Source organism: Phalacrocorax aristotelis, chromosome 1, assembly GCF_949628215.1.
Source record: "Phalacrocorax aristotelis chromosome 1, bGulAri2.1, whole genome shotgun sequence".
Classification (NCBI taxonomy): Eukaryota; Metazoa; Chordata; class Aves; order Suliformes; family Phalacrocoracidae; genus Phalacrocorax; species Phalacrocorax aristotelis.
This window is the reverse complement of record NC_134276.1, coordinates 126828125-126853423: the sequence shown is the minus strand read 5'-3', so window position 1 is coordinate 126853423 and position 25299 is coordinate 126828125. Positions and strand designations below refer to the sequence as shown.

Here is a 25299-nt window from a genome sequence, read left to right as displayed (position 1 = left end):
TCTTATTGCGTGGTACTAACTCTGTGTTGCTCAATCACTATCTTTTCCTTCTTGCTCTGCATAGCTTGAGGTGCAGCATTACAGGAGTCACTGGAAGATGGAAAACTGACAGGTGGAACAACTTCTGATGTAAGCCAAAAATTGAGCTCTAGATGGAATAAAAGCTTTCACCTTAGTACATGTTGTCTTTGGCATTTTAATTTTTGTTAGTCTGCTGCTTTTTCCTGCAGCTTTGGCAGCCACAGTGGCATATTCAGCATCCTCCTGCAGCGAGGGGCAAAACAGGCTTTTGTAAAGAAATTTTTATTATCATCCGCCAAAACCCCACTTAGTTTGGCCACGTATCTCTGACTCTAGACTCTGATGAGGTACCTTGGGTCTTTCCTTGCAATTACTTCTTATTTTAAAGGTGGTAGTCCAAGGTTGTCAGCTGTGCTTCGGAAGAGACAGAGGAGCCTGCCCTCCTGAGCGCCCCAGCTCCCCAGCTGCTGTCACCTACCCGAGGAAATGGAATGTGTTGATTCTGGGGATGCAACAGTGGCTCCCGTCTGTGCCTCTTGGTGTAGAGGCTTTTGACCCGTTGGCTTGCTCCAGCCTACAGGCTTGTAACCAAGAGGCAAAGAAGGCCTGCTTCAACATAGCTAGCCTTGGCTGAAAGAATGGGATTTTGGTTTACTCTTGCCAGAAGGAAACATAGTGTTTCAATATAAGCTCCTAATATCCTTAACAAAAAAGTAGAGGAGGGTCTTCAAAGGCCAGCATATCTTTCAACAGAGATGTTGGGGTTTTTTTAAAAAAAACAGTCCAGCAGAAGTCCCTACATATTTTCCAGATCACGTGCAAATGTGTGGGAGCTGAAGGTCAGGCAATGTGAAAGGACAAAAAAGCCATTTGGTGACAGGTAATGTGCTCTCACTGCACTGCAGACCGAACCCTCCATTTCTGCAAAAGCAGCAATCAGAGCAGGATCTTATCCTTACTTCAGCATATATTTTACCCTGTCTCTCTTCCCCATAAACCCTGGCCTGATAGAAATTCTCTCACACCATTATTAGCTCTGGTAAAAGAGGTAAAATTTTATTCCAGCACCTACAGATTCAGAGGGTTAGAAGCAAAGTCCTAAAAATACTATTCTGGCCCCCCATATCTGAAATGGCAGGTGGGATGAGTCTGTCCACATAAAAAGTTTGGCCAGAGGATGAAGAGTGGGTTGTACGGTGCGGCTGCCCAACACTTGGCTGCTTCTTGGTCACACAGGCACACCATTTTTTCACATCGGTCAGTCAGGTTATCTGCAAAAGAAAATGTGAGTGGAGGATGAGAGATTCTGTATCACTGAAGGAAAAAACAGTTTCAAGAGGAACAATTCCCTAATAAAGGAATTTTTAGGGAACAGAGGCTGTGGTAGCAGGAAGAGAGAAGGACAAACATGTCGTGTTGTGTGTGGATCTGACCCTCCCTTTTCCTATCTCCATCAACAAGTCTGACCTTAACTGTGACCAAGAGCATCAAAAAGTAGCAGCTCAATGTAAATTGACAATACTTACAAAAATTTGCCCAGCACAGAGTGCTCCCTGCTTCTAGAGCTGCGTGAACAATGAAGTAAAACTTCAGTGGCTGAAGATTAAAAAAATAATTATTTTCGCTTAGCCTGAGCTAAAAATATTCAATTTTCCTTCAGTCAGTCAACTTCCCTTTTTACTTCTCCCTCTGCAAATCAGACCAATTTCAAAAGAAAAAATTACTGCTTTGAAAGGAAGAGTATCCTGGAGGGACATTCGGAAACCTGAGGGTATAGAAGCACCCACTGGGCATCATTCACTCATGCTCCATGAGTTGCTCTTACATCTCTTAGATCATGGCAGAGGAGCCAAGGAACTCCACAGCAGGGTCAGGTACCTGACTTTTATGAGTCAGCAGCTAATGAAGCTGATCAAAATCATATGTATGGAACTATTTATAATGCAATTATATGACTACAAGACTAGGTAAGGACCATAAGGAATATCAAAGCAACTAGCTCAGGTTGCAAATGACTGATTTTGGGTTGATGAACCGAATCCCACCTATAGGTGGGTTAAATGAAGCCGTTGGGCTAATATTATTTCAAAGCACAGTGCCTTGTTTATTTGAGGCTGCTCCTATGGATTATCTATCATACTCTGCACTAGGCAAAGTTTAAAGTGTGACTTCATGCCAGTGCACATGGGCTTTGCTCCAAAAGCAACTGCAAAGAGTACAGGAATCTTTCCAGATTTCACTGGACTTTGCTGGATCAACCCTGTATCTGATATATAAGAAAAGCCTATATTTCTTAAGCTTTTCTGAAGAGAATCATATGTTTACCAGTAAAAAGTGTTTCAAGGGTGCCACTGATAAGGACTCAGCACTAAGTTTTTTTCGCAGCTACCAGTCCTGCCTGACTTCCTCCTCGCCCTCTGCCCCTTGAGTTCTTCCTATGCTGTGCCAACCACTGTCAGTCTAATGTGGGTACAAGAGCCTGGCTTGGCAGTCATTTCTGTTAAAGCAGAAAATTTTTTTTGAGCAGCCCCCACAACTTAAAGCCGTTTCTATATTCCAGATATTTATCGAATGGAATTTGCCTACACACGATGGCATATCTGGACTGAAAAATATGGTTTTTGCCAATTTTTTTTCATTCCATGAACAAAACTGCCTAACGGTAGCAAAAGGAGAAGTCCCGGGTAAAATGAGTTTTGGTTTAATTTACCTGAAAATATCTGTGTGATACAGTGCCAGGTAACAGGCATTTACTTCCTCTTCCATAGAAAGGACAGCGCAAGCAGGTCTGCTTCTAATGTTTCTGGACGTTGTTACCCTAGGCCCAGCAAACACACGTGGAAATTTAATTCTTCATCCTTTTGTTTGAATGGGATCAGGCATTATATCTTCACACCTCAGTAACACCTGCTCTGCTGTAGCCTGGGGTAGGAAATTTGCCTTCAGAATGCAATTCTATTGTTCCTCCCCGTGGTGGGATTCAGGGGAAGTGAAGCCTGCTGAGGGCTTGTGGAGAACAGTTGATGGATGCTTCTCAGGCCTTGCCTGGGCATCAGTTAAGGAATTAATGGCATTGGTTTAATGCTTGTGAGCCAGGTTGGAGCAACTGCAGCCCAGTGTGCTCTTATGGGACATACTTTGCACATGTCTCATGGACTTGATGACACATCTCACATCTGCAACTAGGATTGTTCCTTCATAGCAAAAAACAAACAAACAAACAAAACCCAGGATTTTTTTTTTTTCATATAAAAATAGCTAGCAGAAAACATCAGCCAGCTATGGAAATATGGGTAAGTGGGAGGGAGAACAGTTAGAAACTAAAGCAATACATTCCTTAGCCAGCACTTGGTATTTAATAGGTTGTTCTGGCACTGGGAAAAGAGCAACTGAGGATGTGTTGTGCCACATCCTGTATCTGCTGGCACATTTTCAGTTGCTGGAGAGGCTGAGGATGGCACCAGTAGAGTATAGTCTTCTGACAAGGTAGAAAGAGTCTTTTATTGTTCAAGCAAGTAGCTTTGATGCTATGGGGACAAGTTTCTTTTCAAACTTTTGAAGTGTTCTACAATGGATTTTACCATCAGGGACATTTTGGAGACTTAGAAATAGATGTGACAAATTCTAAGACTCAAGTCATCTGGTGTATGTCAAAACAAACTGGTGCGAGCCACTGACGGGCTGTGACTGTGCAATTCAAGACCTTCTTGACTGGGTACCAACTGTAGAGCTGAGCACAGCCTACAGTTGCTGTATGCCTGCAGCACTCAAGAGCATTCAATTCTGCAAGCTTCAAAATCCCTGCTGGAGCTCTAGGGCTTTAGGTTGGAGCCCTATGAGAGGCAGAGATGCAGGATGGTGCCCTATTTAACTTTTCTTGCAGCCATGCATAACAGCTTGTACATAATGATAAATAAAAAGTGAACAGTCCTGCTGGAGGGAGGGCCAAAACTGCCACAGGAGGACCACCCTTGCAGACCATTGCACAGCTGTGGGAAGGCGACAGTGATAAGCAGGTAATGCAGGAGGGCAGGGGGCCTCCAGAGAGGCATCTGCATCCTTGCCAAAATGAGATGGCTTCTCAGCTCCATGGCACACACTCCCACTCTTCAGCCTGGGGAGGACTGAGGTTACCTGGAATGGGTGGTGCTGGGGTTCCAGCGTTCCTCCCAGCTCCAGCTGGGGACTATGGGCAAGCCTAGAAATCCAGACAAGGGGTGGGAAGAGAGCTCAGGGGATTATGGACATTGCCTAAAGCAGCTTTAAAACCAGGTCAGTATACACTGGCCTACCTCTGAGGCCCACAAAAGCTCTTCGGTCAGCCTACCATCTGCGGAGGAGGGAGTAAAATGAACCCAACGCAAGTAAACTTTTCCTTACCGCACTGCACAGTGTTCTGTTCACACGCCCACTGGTACTGCTGTACCTTGGGGCTGCAACCTTCCTTCTCTGCCTTGTCATAGCAGCAGTCGTGCCTGTGGCAGCACCTGGAAGAGAATAAAAGGTAGAGTTGGGGCGTCCTCCTGCATCTTGCATGTTTTGCTCAGGGGTGTTTGGATGTACTCCAGGAGTGCTCCACTTACGCACCACTCACAACAGCAATGTTTGCCCCAGCAGTCAGTACATCATCTGTTGATGAACCCAGCTTCCTGGCATCTCTTTGAAAGCTCACATGGCTCAGGAGCTCATTAATGCCATATTTGCTCCTATGACCACCCTGCTTCTTCCTCCAAGCTTTTGCCCTCAGAAACACAGGTATGGTCAATACATGATAATCCCACACAAAGGGAGCTGAAGCGTTCCTGTGGGATGCATGATCGTGGCTCACTGGCTTAGGCTTAGACCCATCTCAGAATCTGGAGTCAGGATGGTTTTTGCCTTTCTCAGCATCACCAAGCAGCTTCATCTCTTCAGTTCACCTGGACCTGCCACGTGCTTCTTGGCCCATCCAGTTTCTGAGGCTACAAAGTCATCAGCCTCAGTGGTGGGATTCATATAAGTTAATTTCAGATCCCTAAATGTAAACATCTACATCTAAGATATCAATCTATACTGCCTTTATGCATGTCTGGAGCACAGTTCATGTTGTCATACCGCAGAGAGCTAACATAGGTGAAAAACATTGCATTTGAATGTGCAATTGCTTTTCATTCACCATAGAGGGAGTGGAGGGCGACTAGCTCAGGTGGTGATAACGGCCCTACAGACTAGTCAGTGAGATAATTTCCACTATTGATTACTTCAGAATTTATAGGAAAACTTGACCCCAATTGAATTTTATTCTGGTAATTTAGCGGCTCAAAATACATCAAGAAAAGATTCAGCACTTAGAGAGGTCCTCTGCCAGATAACAAAGGTTGTTTCAACAAAGATGCAAGGCCAGAGGCCTGAGCCATAGGAGTGAACTGCATTTCCAGAAGCTGTCCATGAAAGATCACATGGACACTACGCAGAAACTGCTCTACTGATTGGGAAGCATTGAGGCAGGCTGATCTTAGGGGTAAATGAAGAACAGACAGCTTTTAGAGAAGTTCTTGCATCCTAGATTTGAATGTCTTCAAGAGGTTGATGAGCTGGCTAAAAGGGAACATGGCTGTGCTGGCTGCCTAGATTACCAAATCCAGTTGAAGACCTTGATTTTTTTCTTCAAGGACTGAGGCCAGTGTACCTGAAAAGCCAATGAAAGTCTGGGATCCGTCATTATATCCCTCTGGAAAAGTGGAACAACCCTGCAAGAAGGAAAAAAGTCCCTTGTGCAGGAAGTGGGGCTTCTCTGGGGACCTGACAGAAGCTGCCAGCACCTTACCCAAGAGCTCAGGAACATCACAAACTTCATCACCTGCTGCTGCAGGAGGACAGATATGAGGCCTGGTGGGCTGTGTGAGGTGATAAAGCCCAGGGAAAAAAAAGTTTCTGAAGTTCAAAGAAGATGCAAACTCATGAAATGACTGGAACTAGATCAGGTGAATCATGTTAAAGAAACAACAGAATCAGACCAGTCAGATCAAATTCAGCCTTCAGGTAAACCCTGTGATTACACACAAGTTGAATTTAGTCCAGTGTGTTTTCCCTAATGATTGAGCTCCCTATTTAGTAGTAAAAGTAGGAATTCCGGCCCACAGATGGGTCTGCAAACTAAATGCTTTTTTTTCTCAGCTTGTAGTGATGAAACCTGTGTGATGTTTACAACCAGACTACTCACTGCACTGTGAAACCTAGAAATGTAAGTTAGCAGAGCGGACTAGTGTCCCCCTCCATGCTGCCTCCTCAAAGGACTTCAGAATGGGAATAAGCCCTATGGGATATACCTAGCCAGAAGTTTTCCCATGAGAAGTTACAGCAATTGCTGTAATTGAGAAGAGCTTATTCAGCCCAACTGGTTCTGTTGGATATAGCTGCAGTAACAGGCTGTGGGTCAGATCTTTGTTGGTCCAGTAACACCTCACTCCTGGTCTTGTCCTGAAGAGGTTGGAAGTGAAAGGAGAGAAGAATTTCCAAACTTGTAGAAAGCGTGAAAGTCTCAGCTTTCTTGAACGTTTGAGTCCCTATGCCATGTGTCATATGATATGACAGGGATGGACTATGGCACTGAGCTACAACTGGGACATGTGTTGTCTGGAGGAGTTGCTGCAGCCCAGGGCACCCTGGCTAACATGCCTGAAGCTGCCTCATCCATCCTCAAAGGGATGACAGATGGCAGAGCAGGCCTATCATTGACATCTCGTATATGGAACACAGAGCACAAGAGGCCATGGTGGAGAGGCATGAATCAGACTGAGCTGAGGCAGAGTGCCAGCTGTAGAAATTGTAGGGTTGGTGAGGTCTGGGGAGTGAATGAGTAGTCAAATTGGTAAAGTTGGTGTCAGTGATGGAGGAGTGTGGGGAGGAGGAACAACATGGAGGTAGACGGGCAAGGGGAGGAGTTAGAAGCCTGTGTGCCAAGGGAATGAAATTGCTCTTCATGGAGAGCCAGAGGGAACAAACAGAAAAAGAGGTAGGAGAAGTGAGAACAGACCTTGGAGGGGGCAAAAGATGGTTTGTGAATCAGGCAAGGACAAGCAAATGAGCACTAGAGAGGTGTGCTAGCTAGCTGTGGGAACTTGCTGCTCCTTATCTGGCTTGGCAAAAACAGGGGGATTGCATAAATTCTGCAGGACCACAGGATTTGGGGCACAATTCTGCTTTCCCTTACACCAATTCCTCCTGATGATGCCCATAACTGCAGTGGGATGTCATGCAGCTTACACCAACACAAAGTGAGGAGACTTTGGCTCCTATTTTACAAACATCTTTCAGATGCGTTGAAAGATCTGCCAGGGAATGAAGAGTGAGGAAACCTATCGTTGTCTTTTCCCACCTTCATATGGTCCCCTCCTGTCTGGAAATGCCCCTTCCTGCACCTGGGTCAGAGGTGGTGTTAAGCTTTTAATAACCTGCTAACGCTTGGTTAGACCAACACAAACAGAGTCAGCCAACACTATGGCAAAGCACTGGTCAACAGGTATGGAAAACAAATACAACTATGTCATCTAGTTAGCAATCAACCTATTAATCATGTCTGGGCTATGAGACAGCCCTAATCACTACAGACAGCACTGGCTGCCCCACAGGGATCAGCTGGCCAGACCCCTGCTGCTGAGCAAATGCCATTAAGCTAAGAATTTGTCACGTTGTGTTTTTCATGTCAACCGCACCGTCACCACTGTGTGTCCTTTTGTTTTGCTTTAACTGAGCAGCTGAGGGGAAATCTTACTCTTCCCTATGATTTTGCCAGGATTTAGATGAGCCATATATGCCACCCTGCCTTTCATGGCATTTGGTGTTTTCAGGGAGATGCTGAGCATCCTCAGGTCCTGCTTTACAAAATGGGTGCTGCCAGCAATCCAGGGGAAAAGAAAGGGGAAGGAGAAACAAACCTACTGGCTCTATGCAGAAGAGATGCCATTATGCCTTGAAGTGATGGGACTGTGGGAGTGGAACAAAAGAGAGAAGGTAATTACTGACAATGCCACATCAAAGCCAGTGTGTGGAATAAACCTTATAAAAGGATTACCAGCTCGATGGCTTTTTTTTCTTTTCCCATAAAGGAGAGGTGCTTAGAAGCACTCTAGCTCTGTCTAGACAGATTGACTGAGTTACTCACAAGAAAATTACTCCCCTTCTAAGGGTCTCAGTAACAAACCTAGAAGTGTCAAGAGGGTAATTTCAAAGAGTGTTTGTCACTCACAGCCAGTAGTTTTGCCACTCTGCTTCTTTATTTTTTAGAATAGCAAATATGGAAAATAATGTGGTCACTTTGATAGGCGTGAGATACTCAAACACACTGATTTTTGCCAGTAGTTCTCAGTAACAGATATCAGAAGATTCCTTCAGCAAACATAAAAAGGAAATTTTTAGGGCTAAATCTAGTGGGGCATTGCCCATTCTTCCTAGCTAAGAACCTAACTAAAAACCTTTCTGGTTTTTTTTTGTTTTCGTTTGGGTTTTGTTTTGTTTTTTTCAGCCAAGCATTGCAGCTAAGGAATAATAATGAACGCATTTAAAGGACCAAACTTCCCGTTACAAACTATCTGGTATTTTGAGGCATTTCTAGTTGCAGAGTCTCATTTTCTGCCCTTAGGGCAAAATCTGTATCCCATGGAAATCAAACAGTAGGAGAAACACCGGCTGATGAACATGTGTCCACATTTTTCTCAGTCTGTTTTTCAGGAGTGCTGACCACTTGCATCTCCCAAAGTCGCCTAAACTTGGGGGTCCCTCAGCCTCTGTGAAAACAGCTTTTAGGTGACTCCACTCATCCCTTCAGTAAAATAAGTACTCCAGACTAGTGAAGTCATGTTTTACTTTAAAGGCCTGATTATGAGAGCTGGATAAGGGCTAACAAAAATAATAAACATCGTAAAGAGACTGCTGTAGATGGTGATAAGCAGGTCAAGAGGTATTACTGAAAATTGAAAGAAATCTTTACAGCTGAAAGTTATGACACTTTGTAGGCAGTTACTCATCATTTGTAAGTCCCACATTGACTCTTTCACTGATGAAATATTTCATAGATACAAAACGGGGATGTGACGAGAGGGCTTTGGGATTGAAACATCTCGCTGCATTAATGAAGACAGCTCCACTAGTTTTAAGGGACACCTGCCCTTTCATGCCCACAGAAGAGTTGGTCTTTAACTTTGGCACCTTTTCTTCATTTTTGTCCCTTTTTCTTTCCTGCCAACTTAGCAAAGTTTGGTTTTGTAGCAATGTGAAGTGTCTCCAACAGCTGGGTATTCTGCAAAGCTCGGTTTCCTTCCCAGGGAGCTACACACTGCCTTCACCCCTGCTAAAAGCAGCGCTTGCTTATGAGTAACACCTGGCCTGTAGACTATAGATAAACAGATAGACTTGTGTGCTCCGTCTCTGAGGTTTCAAACCAAAAAACGCTGCAAATAACGGGCTCAGTGCACACAAGAGTCCACAATGCTCAAGATTTGCATGTATGCTAATCGCAAAGCACAAGAAAGAAACCTTTGATTACAACACCTCCTAGACTAATTTCTTTTAGCCTCGGGAATAACAAGCACAGCATCTTCCCCAGTAACAAAGAAAAGGGGAAATAACACCATGCTCTCCTCTGTTGTTGTTCTCCTTGATCAGTGTGAACTAAGAGGCAATGAAGGCAACAGGTTTGATGACTCCTTGCAGTGATCTGGATTTCTTCCAGAGGATAAACGGTGATATTCCCATCACTGCCATTTTCAGGACCAGGGTGAAAAAACCCTCCAAAATACCTTGATCAGTCCCCTTTTTTTTCAGGCAGGGCTTGCCCTCTGAATAAATATGCAGCTATTTCATTAAATCATATCCTGGTTTCTCCTTTGCCCTCCACCTCACATAGTACAAGGTCCCAAGAGCTTTGGGCTCATCCAGAAGGTGGATAAACCCTCATTCAAACCCCAAGCGATATGTGGGTCCTCACTCACAATTCCCCGGTGCTGTTCATATGTACTAGGTTCCCTCTCCACAGGGCAGCAACAAATCCATGGGGTCACAGCAGTACCAACAGGGAAGAGCGGGGAGGTCTGCACTGCTTCTGGACACATAGTTGAAGTTCTTACCAGTCTGTTCTATCTTTAGGCCAGCCTTGTCCTCCCAGTCCACAGTAGCATCCGTAGCCAATATATGCCAAGGGAGACCGTCCTGTGCCACATGATATAGCCCCTGCCAATTCGACGATTCCTCGGGTGTGCAGTGAATGGGATTTTCCCAGAACACCTTTCCAAACTGCAAAGACAGGACATGGTTTCACACAAAGATTAAACATGCCTGACGCTGATTTTCTTAAAGTTCTTAAGGGGGGCATTTTGGTTTTGACTGGTTAGTTGGGTGCAGCCTTGACAATCTAATTAGCCATGACATTCACTCTGCAAAGGGCACTCTGCAGGGGCCTTACCTGCAGGCTGGGATAACCAGGAGGCAGATGCAGAAGTACCCACGCAGGCTGTTTCTGCAGAGGGAGCTTGATTCAAGCAAGACTTACTAGCTCTGGTGCGCTAGTGTGTGTGGTTGCAGCTGGATTGCACCTGGCAGCAGTGTGCTCAGTTTTGCACACCATGCAGCCTGAGCTGTAAAGCTTTTGCAGGGCCTGTGCCAGCACCACACAGAGCCAGCCAGCCTTCACTGCACCCCAGAGCTCACAAACCTGAGAAAGCTTACTAGCTACGCTGTGGTCCCAAGTGGGATGTGAAGCAGCAGAGGACAAGCACACAATCAGACCTAACCTGGGTTCTACGGAAAAAAATGTGGTTTCTATGTTGCCCAAGATGTCTTACATTATCCAAGTTTCCCCTACTAGTGAGGATATTTTAACACATTCTCCAGAAGGCAAAAAGCTGGCAGTACTATTAATTTGCGTAGAGGGATAGCTACAAGTCCCTGAGCCTGTAAGGTATACTTTGTCAAGGATAGAGTGCCTATGTTAGCCAAGATGTATGTATACCAGCTTTCTTTTGAGAGTTTGGAGGTGCTGGCAACACTTATATCTGCTTCCATTACTATGTTCCATTTAGGTCATAACATCAGGTTGGCTGCATTAATTTGAGGGGAAAAAAAAGGGAGCTCTGTGTTAGCTGAAGTGAGCTGATGGCCACCCAAACCAGGCTGAACTTTTCTGAGTTAAAAGTCTTTCCAACAGTGTTGTGATTTCACATGTTAATTTGCAACTTTTTTAGAAACCACAGACTCTACCTTGCAGGGACTGTTACAGAAACCAAGAGTACCCTGCCCCTAACATCCAAATCACTGTGATGCTCAGCTACAAATGTTGGTGCTTATCATGTTAACCACAGCACAGGACAGTACATATATTGCCTGGATTTACTGTGAAGGACCAAGTGCACTTTGCACTGATCTGTCCTACATGGCAAAGCTACTCACCAGTAGCATCAAACCCCTCAAGACCAACGGCCTAATCCATCCGCTCATCCCACCTGGCACAGCCGCTCCAAAAAGAAAAGCCTGCTGAAATGGAGGGACTTTGCTGCATGCTTGGATGGAGAGGGAGGTAATGCCTGAGAGCTGGGAAATGGCCAGTGAAGTTGCTTTGCCACCTGCCCCCAGCTACTGCAGCACGCTTGACCTCTTCAGTGTTGTGCAAACACGGACTAATTAATCCCCTAAACCATCCAAGAACTCAATACTATTATTAAAACGGTTGCTTTCCTTTTAAAACCTAGCCTCTAATCGCCTTGCTTGGGCTTCTCCCTGCATCTCCTGGGCTGGCATGTCCTCTTAGCCTGATCCAAATGCCAGTAAGGACAAGGAGGGTCTCTCCCCACGCAGGAGAAGGCAGGGCTTTGCTCCCTTTCTGCAGCCTGAGCCCGCAGCAGGAACAAACACTGCGCTCAACCGTTTTCGCCCTGGGGATCGATGCTTCGGGCTGTCCCAGTGCAGGGTTTTGCACAGCCTCCTTATGCTTTCTGGGGCATTCCTCAGGGATTAAATGCACATTCCTGAAAAAGTAACTGCTCTACTCACCTAAACACTACTTGAGTGTTCAGTTTTTGTGCTAAAAACACATCAGACGGGTGTTATGCGAAACTAAAGAGGTGACCTATTTCCCTTGTCTAAAAAGCAGGGCTCCAGAGTTAGAAGGGTGCTCAGCCCTCAGGCACCCCAGGGGAAATCACAAGCAGAGAGTTGCTCAGGATTTTGGGTTAAAAATCTTGCTTTTTCAACCTGTTGCAGTTTGCAGACCCTGAAAATGTTCCGATGGAGACAAAAACTTCTTTGTAAGAATTCAGGCCTCCTGATGAGCAGCCTGCAAATTTTCAGCTGTGTTTTGCTGACCTCTTAAGCCAGGACTGATGGACTTGTTCTATTGGCCACTGGCTGAAAACAGCCAAAGCTGGTCTAAGGTAACTGTACCTCACCCAGAAGAAGAAAGGCCATTCTTCTTTTGGGGATATCTCTGAGGATCAAGGAACTGTAATTACAGTGTGGAGCTGCTCATGAAATTGGAGAGAAAGCCCCAAAGGGAATTAAGTCCAAAAGACTCAATTAGTGTGCTTAGGGCTGCATGCTCTGCAAGAGCTTGAAATAACATGGGCATCCAAGCAGCCTCTGATGTTCCTGTTTTGTTCTTTGAAAGATGGCTGGGTTTTGACCCCACGGTGGGTCACTGCAGCTGAGAGGTCAGCCCCAGCAAGTACCTTTCAATATTCAGGTACATGGCTAATAACTTGACCAAGAACTGAAATTGCGTTTTCTATGCTGTGCAGCCGAGTCAACGCAGCTGGGAAAGCCTTGAAAAGTCTGAGTCTCCACAGCAGCCTGCATTTAGCCACATCTCCCATTAGGAGCACATCCAATCATTAGTTATACTACTAATGGGGCACCTTAGCAGAGAACATACCTGCAGGGAGGTGAGTGGAGGTGGATCTGACAACTTACACTTTCTATTTCCTGCTTAAATGGACAGCCTTTGCTGTAGATTAAGGCAAGGTTTTGTTTTTTATTTTAAAACTGTATTGCAGGTATAACCTCAGACCTGCCGGTTTACTGTCACGTTGTCTCTGTGTGTAGGGGCTTTATGTTAGCAGACATTGATGTGTTTTTTTTATTTTAAATTACTTTAAATTCAGATAAATTGAAAACTGCTGACTCCATGGTCACTGGTATAAAAAGAGGGTATTTCTATGAAGAAACACAGACGCCGACAACCATGTAGCAAAAAACTATCCAAAAGGAAAAATGACCCATGTTTATACAGCCCCAGCTATGCAAACCGCCAGGGAAGCAAAGCAGGCAGGCAGCTCACTTACACAGCCCCTCGAAACACATTTGAAAAGAGTCAAGCAGTGCTTTTTTTTTCTCACTTGGTCAAACCACATCAAAGTGCCTGCCATGAAGCAGGCAAAGCTGACAGCAAGGGGAGAGGCTGTCCCCGGATGGGGGTAGGCATGGGAAGGGAGAGGGACCGAGAGGTGGTACTCACCTGCCTGAAGCAGCATCAGCATCAGCAGCAGGCGGGAGCCCATGCTCCTGAGCTCCTGTACACCAGCGTGCAGCTACTGGGACAGCTGACAGCACCTCGCCACACTGCCAAGTGAGCCGAGGTGTGGGTGTGCTTAACAATCCTCCCGGGCTGCTGCTCCAGGGTTTATATAGACATGGCTCCGCACCCATCTGAAGTGAAACATCCGCTTCTGTGATGTCCCTGAGCCCCAGCCTGGGTCCAGTCCGTCCCCCGCCGTGGACTCCTTGCTGCGCAGGGAGAGGGCGAGGGCTGGCTCTGTTTGCCCAGCATCGCCTTTGGGAGGGAGGGGCTGCTGGGAGGGCATTAGGCTGGCGGTCCCTGGGACAGACCCAGACACCCAGGCACTAAGCTGGGCTCCTTCTTTAAGCTGTTTGCTTACAGACCCTGGTTAACCTCTGAGTAGCTGTGGAAAAGCGAAGCCTGCAATGAGGCTTTCTGCGGCTTGGGCTCACTGCTGTGGCATTCCCCTGGCAAGGATTTTCTCTTTTTATAGATGACTCTTTCCAGGGTAATTTTTTTTATTATTTTATTTTAAGACTGATTATTTTTCATGTTTAAAAAAGAAGAGACAAAACTATAAAAATCCAACAGAAAGAATACTGTTAGGTGCAAGTATCTAATTATACACTGACCAACAGAGCTAATTCTGCGCCACTCCCAAGGGAAAAATACCCTGTTGGCCTGTTGCTGCACCTGACTGAGACCAATTGATTTCTTGAAGACTCATCAGTATGTGGGTCCCAGCCACGGCAACAGACCAGTGGTTGGGGACAGTCTCTTGGCGCCAGCTGTGCTCTGGTCACACCGGGCAGCTGGATCGGCAAGGTGGATCACAGAGCCTCCGCGTCTGCCATGGCCATGGTTATTTTGCCTTTGGCATTGAAACAGCTTCACCCAGCCCTCCAGAGCTTTAAAACTCCTGACTTGCTTGGTACAGCAGCCATCTGCCTTGTTGGGGGCTAAGCATCTGCCCCTTCCCCGGTGCGGGCATGGTGGGCAGGGCTGGCTGCTCTGCTGGGAGGGAGAGGAGGGGAAGAAGGCTGCTTGCCCCTTCCCATGCACAGGCTGGGTGCTTCTCAGCAGCACCCCACAGTAAAGCTGTGCCTCCCTTCTTAACGGCACAGTTTTAAATATTTGCTTGCTAAATATTGGTACTCGAACCAAAGGTCAGCAGCGAGTCATTTATAGGGCTGCCTTCTGTTGAATTTTCAAGATACAGTGTATATCGGGTGCCTTTGATACAGGGCCAATGAGACAGCAGAATTGGGTAAATCTCATGACAACTGTAAGTCTGAAATCCCCTGCCCATCACAGCCCCTGTGATGGGCTGTGCGCTGGCAGCAGGCAAGGAAGGAGGGTGAGGTGAGCACACCACTCACGCAGCTGCTCCGTGCCTCAACTGCTCTGCAACATCAGAGGGACCCAGGAGGAGCTGCGCAGCTTACACCTCCTCCCTCGGAAACTCCCTTCAATGATTATACATTTACACAAGTAATAATGCCAAATTCTATGTACATGAGCTGTTGCTGGCTAATATTTAACCTCAAGAATATAAGTTTGCAGAAGGAGGATGCTGTAAGGTGGGTGTGCTGTATTCGAGGGCTCTGTGGATGGAGGTTCTCAAAATGGGAAGTGAAAAGAAGTTAGGTTTTAAGTCACTGTGTGCCTATCTGAACAAGATGCCCTGTTAGAGCAAGCTCCAGCACTGACAGATACCTGGCAGGCCATGTTCTTAAGTGGGGACCAAGGGGGAGGTGTGAGGAACCTCTGCAGATGCTTTACAGAATCCCAGGGTCCTCGAGCCCAGCAAAATGCCTTTGAGTGCTCATAAGAGTCTGCTCTATGACTTGAATTTATCAAAGTAATTTCGTTTTGAAACATACTTTTAATCTTGTTCTTTCAAAGCCTTCCTGAATTACAAACCCGATCAAAAAAGGTATTATGAACTTTCGGACCACAGTTTAATTTTATTCTTCCCTTTCTCACAGCCCCCTGCCCCCCAAATAATAGATGAAGGTTCTGTCGCCCATTCAGCAATAAATACAAAATAAAGAAACACAGACCCCTTTGATAGCCAAATGTATCTGCAATGCTGGAAGACGACTTCTGCAGGATATTAGGGAGGGAAGCCCAAATGCAACCTTAAAATGGAAAGCAGAATTAGCGTATTGTTTCCTTATGATTATTTCACCTCGCTGACTGGTCAAGTCTGTTATTTATCTGTGCAATTACTGATTAAGTTAAACAGCATATTTATTAAATAGTATTAAGTGCTAATCGTGGTCTTACTATATTATGGTGAGTGGGCTGGGATCATGAGGGCATTTTTGTTACTGCTTAGGGAGACAAAATGAATTCCCTGATCCCGCCGCTTCACGCGCATTTTGTATGTAAACTGATTGAGCTCCACTTTTCACTAGTAGCAAGAGGCAGCACACGAGGGTGTTGGATATCACCTCAGCAAACGCAGCTATATGGACCACTGGCTGTCCAAAACTGCATAGGGAATAAATGTACTTTGAGCCTCAGGACACTTGTATGGGGCAATCAGTCCATACTGTTGGAGGGCTATCTCTTCAGATGAACTAGCTCTGTCAAAAACAGAGTTCCTTTGGTTTGCGCCACCATAGCAGCTGGCTCTCAGGGATGATACTACCTCATGCTTATGGGGGCTTCTTATTGTTGAAAGACACTATTAGGGAAAAGTTTTCAGCTGAAGGAGAGAAGAATTCATAAGGACTCTACATTTTTTAATAATGTTTACCCAAACTGTCAGATGTTATTGTAGAAGCTGGGCTGTCCTTCATCCCACAGAGGCTGTTCTTCCTCAAATGAAATACCCAGTCATCTCTGTGGATGTCACTGCCAACTGCAAGAAGAGGTCTCTGGTCAGCACCAGCAGATTCAATGATGTGTTTGCTGGCCAGGAGAAGGGCTTTTCCCACGAGGGGCAGAGGAAGCTTTCCTGCAGTGCTATGGGCTTTAGAGGTTCCCTAAAGGAACTGCTCCCGCAAAGACTGCTGCTTTACAGGAGGATGGATAAAGACACTCAAGGATACAGTATGACAGTTTGGGTAGTGGGAGCTGGAAGAGAAAATCCGTTCTAAAGGGAAACAAACCCCACATTACCTGTTCAGAGGAAAAAAAAACCACCCATATCTAAGACTTCCACATGATTTGTGGTTACATAACCAGTTATAGAAGCAATGGAGTTAATACAACAACATATTAAGTAAACACTCTGATTTAATATCGGCTTGCATGGAAGGTCTCTCCATGCTTTAGTGATGACACAGCCTAGCAAAACTTCCATGAGAAAACCAACATTATTATTATTTTCAGTTTATAACTCAGCCCCAAAATAAAAGTTTTAAGAGTGGCTACTGGTTTGAGGGTGTCCAGTATGTATCTCCTTAAGCTTCAGTGCTGCTGTGCACCGGGTCTCATATTGATGGTGACATTTCTGAATAGTGAAGCTGGATGGCTCCAGCCTGCAGCACCCTCTCAAAGTCAGTGCTTGCTTTTGTCTATAGTCAGTCACACACCCACAACCATCCTCTGGTGGCAAAGAAGTAAGGCCACCTCTCTCAGGCTTTTACTGTGGCAGTTTTCTCCCAGCACTGTCTCAGAAGGTGCTGTCTCCTGAGCTGACTGTGTGGTCCTTCCCCTCAAAAGTAATTTCCACATGAAATTTCCTGTGTTTGGGATAAAGGAACTGATGGATTGTTGAAGGAGGGGGGTGATGTGAGATGCTGAGGGAGCAGTATTTTCCTCCTTATTATCCACTGCTGGATGCTGGGTAAACATTGTGGGCCACATGCTAGGGAAGAGTTACACCACCCTGGCAGGCTCCTTTCCCTCCTCAAGGCTGCCTCCGGCCCTCATGAGTATCTGTTACCCCTCAAACTCCATTCATGACACACAAAACCCAGAGCTGCATCCCTTCACATATCCCTTCCCCAAGGCATGGGGAGAGGAGACACAACCCATGGAATAAATATGGGGTGCAGGTGTCCCTTCCTTGTCCTCCTGCTCTCTCATTAGGCAGAGAGAGGTTGTGAGGGAGTACAGTTGCTGCGTGGGGGGACTGGCCCACCTGCCTTGTTCTCTCGTCACTGGAAGTGTCAAGACTTTTCTGACTTTAACAGACTTCCCACCCCAAGTATTGGTGACACTGTCTTTAACGCTCAGACCTTCAGAAGTATCCATTTCCTCGTCTGGTCTGCCTGTAACTCCCCTTTTGCTGCAGAGCAAGCAGTTGTTCTGCTGCCTGCAGGACAGGCTCACTCAGGAACAGAGAGGCTCTCGCTTCTGCACTTGCCATCTCACACTTCTTTCCTTCCACCTTTTGTCCCAGCTTACCACTTTTACCTACAACATCATAAATAGCTTGAAGACTCACACTGGAACTGCCTCAACCTCAGGTACCACCAGAGAAAAGTGTTTTTTTGTTGCAGCCCTCCATTCGTAACAGCAGTCGGTCCTGTCTAGGTCATGGAGCACTTGGGAGCTCTGAACTTCCACTTTTAAAAGGACAGGTAATTAGAGACTTCCTGAAAAAAAGTAGATATACATTACACTACCTCCACCCCGTTATCCAGATTGCTTTATTAGGATGCAAGCAGTGTACAGGGGGTATTCCTATTCCTACAGGAAACGTGAAATCAAGCAGGTGCTACTATGATGATTCATGATCTGTTTTCCTGCAGCCCTGTTGAAGGCTGGCCATGAGCTCAAGGCTACCACTGCAGATTTATTAGGAGGGGCACTGTAGAACAAGGGTTTAGCTGTTCTCCTTTCTTGACATCAACCAGTGCTGCATATAGCAAGTTTTTAAGCATTCCTGGAATCCCTCTGCTGTTCATCAGGCTAGGCTTTTGTTAACCCCTACAGAGACATACAATTAAGCTTATATTTATTACTCTATTGGGAAACTCTTCCTTACCATTTCCCCAATCACAATCTGAATTATCAAGCCCAAGTTCAAATACTGTACTCTGTTTAGACAGTTAATATTATTTCAGGGGCCCTTCAAACCCTCTCTCTTTCTATACATGTGTACATCCCTGCACCAACGCTCATATTTTCCACCACTACCATGTTTTTGTTTCATGACTCATCACCTATTCACTGCTGTGGAAATGGTTGTCTCTGGGTTTCATACTTGGTATACAAAAAGTATTAGAAAAAAAGAAAAGGAAAAAACATTGGGCTAGTCAAAAGAGCTCCACGTTTCAGGAGGAAAAGAGGAGACAGCTCTGCAATTTGTGCTGCTGTGGAGGCAATGCTCTGAGCTGGTCACTGTGGTCACCTAGCTGGTTTGTGCTTCTTTCCTTTCTGACCAGCCCCCAGCTGAGGGCATGCTGTGTGTATTACATCTCATCTTCAGGCTTTGTGCTTTTAGTGGGTAACTGACCACACCTGCAGTCCCAGTGCCAGTCCTTTTCTCCCTCACATGACAAGGATTTATCTGATCAAAGCCTGTACCTTTGTGCCCAAGGAGAGGTTACGAACAGCCCTCAAGTGAGGAACTGCCAATGTGGGAAGCTCCCAGCCCCAGAGACATCTCCTCAATTCCCAGTAAAACTGCCTCTTTTATGCTGAGCAAATAATCCTAACAAGGCATTTTGGTTATGATTTCATGTAGTCTTTTGCTTACTAGTATAGGGAGATTTCAAACTTTATCTGGCTCATTTGACTGTTTCTCACACCCGTCCTGGTACTTACAGTAAACTTAAGACCACACTGAAGGACATAATGTAATTAAAACTGTAAGTGCTAATTTATCATTAGTATGCTGTTGGTTGTGATATGGTAGAGTGAGATAGCAGTCTGTACCTGCTAAAAAGCCTTATCACTTCATTGTTACTCAGCACCTCTTGGGAATTCAGGAGTTCACGCAGTTCCCAGAACACCAAGAAAGTGACTACAAGAAGAATGCTTGTAGAGTTAGCAGGAAAAAGATCTGCAGTGATAAAGTAGTGGGTAAATTCATACAGGGTGTTTGGCCTTCTGGGCTAGGCAGCAAAGAGCAGGCCAAATAGCCCTAGTTAAAATGGCAACATTCAACTTCAGTATATTTTCCCACAGTTAAGCCACTCATCCTTCCCACTTCTCTGTAGTACATTTGGAAGTTGTGTATTTTCATGTCTCTCTTTCTATCTTGTCCCCATGTGTATATCCCACTGGACATCAAGTCCCTGATCTCTATCATGGTCATATTTGCACAGTAAGCAGCATCTGTCTCTGCCTGGAGGCATTCTTCTCCTTCCGAACAGCTCCAATATGCATTGCAATGAGCTCCTGAACTTTCTGGTATAAGATTTATTGAAGGTGTGAGTATTTTCTTAAGCTATGCTATACTGGACAATCAAGCCATAGTGATATTTTGAAACACATAGGAAGATGAAGCTTCTTTTCTCTCCAGTCAGAACAAGTGTGAACACGGGTAAAGCTCATGCCACTTCTTTGCCTGCTCATAATTTCTTCCTTGCTTCTGCCTGGAAATTGTCTCACAGATAGCTTGACTGATATTTACTCCTACTTCTGTTGGACTGAGGACATAGGTTTGGTTGGTTCTCAAATTCTCCTGTTGGATAGCCAGCATATTACCATATCACAAGAGCTACAGTCATGTGGGCTTTTTGTGGTGACTTTTCCTGACTTGTGCCGTAGGCTCTGGTGATGAGCAGGTCTGCCAAGTATGATGTTGTGCTTATTCCTCAGACATTTTAGTTTTGCTTTGTTGGCTCCTTCTAGGAGACACAAGAATCATTCCACCAGTTGTCCTCAGTCATACAAATTTTCATGGTAGATGATGTTCTAATATAGCAGCTACTGTGCTGTGAGGGTTCATATATTCCCTAAATCAGGTCTCCAGGGGCATTCTCAACCCCTCCTCCCAGTTACTAGTGTTCTTAAGGGAACACTCTATCCAAATTGTTGATACTCCTTTTTGCACCAGATTGTAAAAGTATAGTGGCTTTTCCCCAAATCAGATCATATTTCTTTCATGGCATGCATCAGACAATCAACTCTTTAGGGAGTTCTGCTTAAATTGTTTGAGCCTAGGCAAATATGCATCTTGGCTGAGTTTCCTTGGGCTGTCAGAGGTGGCCACCTGACTCTATGTAATTCAGGACAAGGATACTGTCTATTTGCTTAATTTCTTCAATTGCTTTAGAAATACTGTTGGTTTTTTCTTCTTTTTCCTTCAGTAAGTGGTCTGTAAAGCTCTGCCAGATTGAGTGACATAAGCAGCCTACTTTTTGGAGTAACTTATCCAGGAGATGTTATTTGTCGTCTTTCTAAAACATTGTAATTTTTTGCTATCCTCTCTTGCACAGTGCTGAGCACCTCTTCACACATTCAACCACTGCCAAATTGCGCGTTTGGTGCTTTGTTCCCTGTTTGTACAGGAAGCATTTTTCCTCAGACTACTCCTGAATTAAGTTTTGCTTATCTGCACTATGTTAACACCAGATATGACCAAAGTATTGTTTTCTGAGTCACTACTCCTTTTCTTTAAAATAAAGTATTTCTTTCTTTTTTTTCCCTCTGTGTACCATTTCTGGCTACAATTACTGTACTTGGCCAGTAATAGAACATTTTTGAATTTGCATTGCTTCAAGTCTGAGTTTGCATCAAGTCTGGGAGATTGCATCAAGTCTGAGTTTTTGCTCATCGCCATAGTTCTGTACTTGTGCATTTATTTTTCCTTGTATACTCAGGGCTCCCTTGTGCTATTTGATGAAGTATCTCTGTACCATCATACAGAGCTGTAACTGGAAGCCTGATATTAACAGGCTAATGGCAGGGTGCATTGTGAAAAAGTAAGGATTGGAAATGTTCAGCTGGCTGACACTTTCCCTTCACCAATATTTTCATAAGTCTTCACAGGATAAAGCCTCAGACAAGGTAATCTGTCAACCACAATGCGCTATGACAATGTGCAAAGCAATGTAATCCTAGAGATTAAATGTGTTGGTGCGGTGATCTCTGGGGAGACATTTCTCCTACCTAGAACCATGTACAAAGATTTTCTTCTCAAAAACAAAACCTCAAAACAAAACAAACCCCGTAAGCTGAAAAACCACAACACAGTTTCAAAACGAATTTCCTATACCACTGACTCTAGGTAAGCAACAAAGCCCCAAAGTTTCTCCTTGCTTTTCTTCAAGACTTAGGGCAAGATTTTGGAACAAAATTAACATCTGACACTAAAATCTTAAATTGGTATTTAAAGCCCTTAAAAGTGTGATCTGGTCATACCAGAGTTGAACTCACAGCATTTCCTTGTAACTTTTGAATATGAGAGCTACTGCATCAGCTTCATACACCTCAGCTTCATATACCCACAAAGCACATAAAATGCCCGCCACCCTACCATTGAGATGCTAGCAACTGTCTTCAAATTTGATTATTTGCAGTTGGACCCGGCTCTTCTCTCTGGCCTCAACTGCTCATGATTTCAACGTACATACCTCTTTATTACTCTTCCTGTTTGTTAAATTTTGTCACTGTGAGAAGATTTGTGCAGTGTTCAATAACATGAGCCGGAAAGAGTTCAAAGAATTTATCCGAGAGAAACCATTTGTAGGCTGGAAAAAACCTTACTTAAAAATAAAGACATAGAGAACAAAGGGGAGCTCAAGATTGGAGCATCTCTGATAAGACACAATGAATTCAGATAGGGAAGAATCTGTTGTTAGAAACAAGTTATTTTCTATTTGAAAGATAACTAATTATCTCTTAGAAATCAGTAACAATGAAGAAATCTTGCTTAACTAACCTCATTTTCAGAGGCAAATTTCAAAGAAGTTTTTGGGCAACCAGCCGACAAGTACTTCTGTGTGAAGAAGCTCAAGAAGAATACTACCTCAGGACAGATATTAATGTATCACTAACAGGAAGATACCTTCTTTCCTGCAAGGCCAGGGGGAATATAAGCTTTATTTTTTGCAGTTCAGACTTATTTTCCAAATCTTGCTTTTGTCAAGTTCTCTGTCATCTCTTACTTCTGATGCTTTCCCTTGATCGCTTTCATTTCAGCCTGACTCAGCGTAACAAACATCAAAAAGAAGTCTCATTGCGTATCAAACATCTGCTTTTCTTCTCCTACTTATGACAATTTTTTTAACATCACTCCATATGAACTAATTCATCAATGCATAAAAGTGAGCAATGCTAGGCTACAGACAATAGGAATGTGTAGTCTCTTTTTGCCCTTACAGGAAACGCAGTAAATGGGACAGCAATCTAATGTGAAATATATTGTGAGGAGTGAATCAGTAGGTGATTCTTCACGACAGTAAGTGACTGACTTCCTTAATATGCTGCACTAAGGTTCAAAACAGTTATATATATCTGTGACTGTGAATTTTACAGACCAGATCTACAGGCATCACTCAAGTGTCTGCAGGATGTCAAGATTAGTCTTTGTTCTAAAACCAGGAGAATCAAGTCCCAATGCATTTCATTCATCCCCTGCAAAATCATCTAAATGAGTCCCAATACACAATACCTCTCATTCACAGTGACATCAATGCTTTAAAATGAAGGGTAAGATGGTCATGAACTGTAATCTAGACAAAGGACTATTCTGTTTAGTAAGTACTCAGATGGTGATGCTTCCTCCAGTGGAGGCACTAACAGAGTCCCTGTCCTCTGTGAGGCCTCTTTACAGGAAACTTGTTAAGAAACAGTATTTCAGCAACTATGGCTTGAACTGGCCAATAGATTCTAAAGGGGAATGAAGGACAATAATCATCAATACATAGACATCCATAAATTTTTTCAGGTTTGTCTCACTTAGAGACTAGATTAAATAATCCCCAAAATAAATACACCTCAGATAAATACAATAAACGAAAATATTAGGGAAGTCTGCATAAGTGACTTTCTGGAACACATCTTGAGCCAGTGCCTCAGGTGAAACAAGTAGTTGGATCTTCACTGAATTTCACAATGTTCATGTGAGGGTCCATGCTCAATTACCTTTTCTGGCATTTGTATTTCACAAATTCTGTGACAGAATAAGCCAAGAAAGTTCCTCAGAGATGGTATCTCTTGATAACACTCAGCAGATCAGCGCTCAGGTAGGTGGAATTTTTACTGGAGATGGTTTGAACAAGTAATATAGCAGTGTAGGGCTGGAAGGGACAAATAATCATCTAGCTCAGGATCAAGCATGCCTAGGCCAGGATTTTCTTCCATCCATCACCTCAGTTCTCCTTTACCACAAACTAAGCTAGTTACCTCTTTTCCTGTCACCACTGGATGTGGGGAACTGCTAGCCATTGTCTGTGTCAATTCCTTTTGTAAAAAACGTTACTTACCCCACCCAAAGAGTCCTACCTTCTGCATAATGCCTCCATTGTTCCCTGTCTTATAGGTTATGGTTTCTAAACCTTCTACAGGTGGTGTTCACTCCTCTCAGAATACCCCCAACTATCCTCAACTTCAACACACAGCATCAGCTAAGGCTGAACACGGTCAAGTAAAAAAAAATTATTTCCTGCATCTTTTGTGCATCTCCCGGGTTACTACATCCCAGAATAGGAAACCTACAGAAAACATTACCTTTGCCTGAAATTAATCTTCCTGAATCTTCAGTATTGGTGACTTCCTTTGTCCCACTTATTTCTCACTGCTTCAAGTAACTCTCAGAATTTTTCCTTGGGTCAGGGAGCTTGAAATTAGTGACACCTTTGTTGAAAATCTTTCTTTTCTGTAAGAAGACAAAGGTGACTCCCATAATTTCTAGGAACTCTAGCAGTTAATCTAAAAATTACTGGTAATAAAAGAAAAACCTGAGTTGAATATGATGCAGCCCCTGAAAAATGGGGAAAAACATTTCCCACAAACTGTCTTTACCTACAGACCAGAAGCTTTGCATTGTGTATGATGGCACCACAGGGGTTTTCTTTACTGCTCAATCAGTAGATCCCTGTTTCCTTGCCAGCTTGTTAAACATGAACAATGCCCAAATATCAAGAAGCTGTCAGTTACCTGCTGGCACCTCCTGGGGTGAAGATGACCCAGGGTAGGAAGCGTAACAGCAGACAGCTGGCAGGAACAAGAGCTCCTTTAGCCCAGACAGTACTACATAAATCTTCTACTGCAAATTAAGATCTTATTTCTCATTCTGTAAACACTGGATGCAGAGAATTTAAACCTGTCTTGGGTTTGTGTGGCAAGGCTTTGGAAGCAGGGGGGCTACAGGGGTGGCTTCTGTGAGAAGCTGCTAGAAACTTCCCCCATGTCCAATAGAGCCAGTGCCAGCTGGGTCCAAGATGGACCCCCCTCTGACCAAGGCCGAGCCCATCAGTGATGGTGGTAGCAGCTCTGGGATAACATATTTAAGAAGAGGAAAAAGTTGCTGTGCACACAGCAATTGCAGCTGGAGAGAAGAGTGGGAATATCTAAGAGTAACAATCCTGCAGACAGCAAGGTCAGTGAAGGAGGAGGGGGAGGAGGTGCTCCAGGCACCAGAGCAGAGATTCCGCTGCAGCCTGTGGTGAAGACCATGGTGAGGCAGGCTGTCCCCCTGCAGCCCGTAGAGGTTACTGGTGGAGCAGATATCCACCTGCAGCCCGTAGAGGACCCCACACTGGAGTAGGTGGATGCACCTGAAGGAGGCTGTGACCCTGTGGAGAGCCCACGCTGGAGCAGGCTTCTGGCAGGACCCATGGAGAGAGGAGCCCACACTGGAGCAGGTTTGCTGGCAGGACTTGTGACCCTGTGAGAGACCCACA

At 44.7% G+C, this 25299-nt stretch overlaps 1 protein-coding gene across 3 annotated transcripts; it reads right to left on the bottom strand.

The window, feature by feature from the left end:
• Nucleotides 1–1056: 1056 nt before the first annotated feature.
• LOC142063051 (phospholipase A2-like) lies at nucleotides 1057–24841 on the bottom strand. 3 transcript variants are annotated; one of them, XM_075106392.1, is made up of 5 exons: nucleotides 15607–24841; nucleotides 13502–13770; nucleotides 10125–10290; nucleotides 4402–4508; nucleotides 1057–1292 (listed from the first exon to the last, which is right to left on the bottom strand). In XM_075106392.1, the coding sequence occupies exons 2-5, from the start codon at nucleotides 13542–13544 to the stop codon at nucleotides 1129–1131; spliced, it is 480 nt and encodes a 159-aa protein (XP_074962493.1). In that variant the 5' UTR covers nucleotides 13545–13770; nucleotides 15607–24841; the 3' UTR covers nucleotides 1057–1128. The 3 variants fall into 3 exon arrangements, with proteins under 3 accessions (XP_074962493.1, XP_074962484.1, XP_074962475.1); XM_075106383.1 differs by having other exon boundaries at nucleotides 13502–15684; nucleotides 16308–24841; XM_075106374.1 differs by having other exon boundaries at nucleotides 13502–24841.
• Between the last annotated feature and the right edge of the window lie 458 nt (nucleotides 24842–25299).

What these genes read in the sequence shown, in the direction of transcription:
- LOC142063051 (XM_075106374.1), bottom strand. Translation starts at nt 13,544, where the DNA reads ATGGGCTCCCGCCTGCTGCTGATGCTGATGCTGCTTCAGGCAG. An exon ending in CCTAAAGATAGAACAGACTG is followed by an intron (nt 4,509 to 10,124) that starts GTAAGAACTTCA and finishes ATTCTCTTCCAG; the next exon opens with GTGCTGCCACAGGCACGACT. An exon ending in ACAGAACACTGTGCAGTGCG is followed by an intron (nt 1,293 to 4,401) that starts GTAAGGAAAAGT and finishes TTTCTTTTGCAG; the next exon opens with ATAACCTGACTGACCGATGT.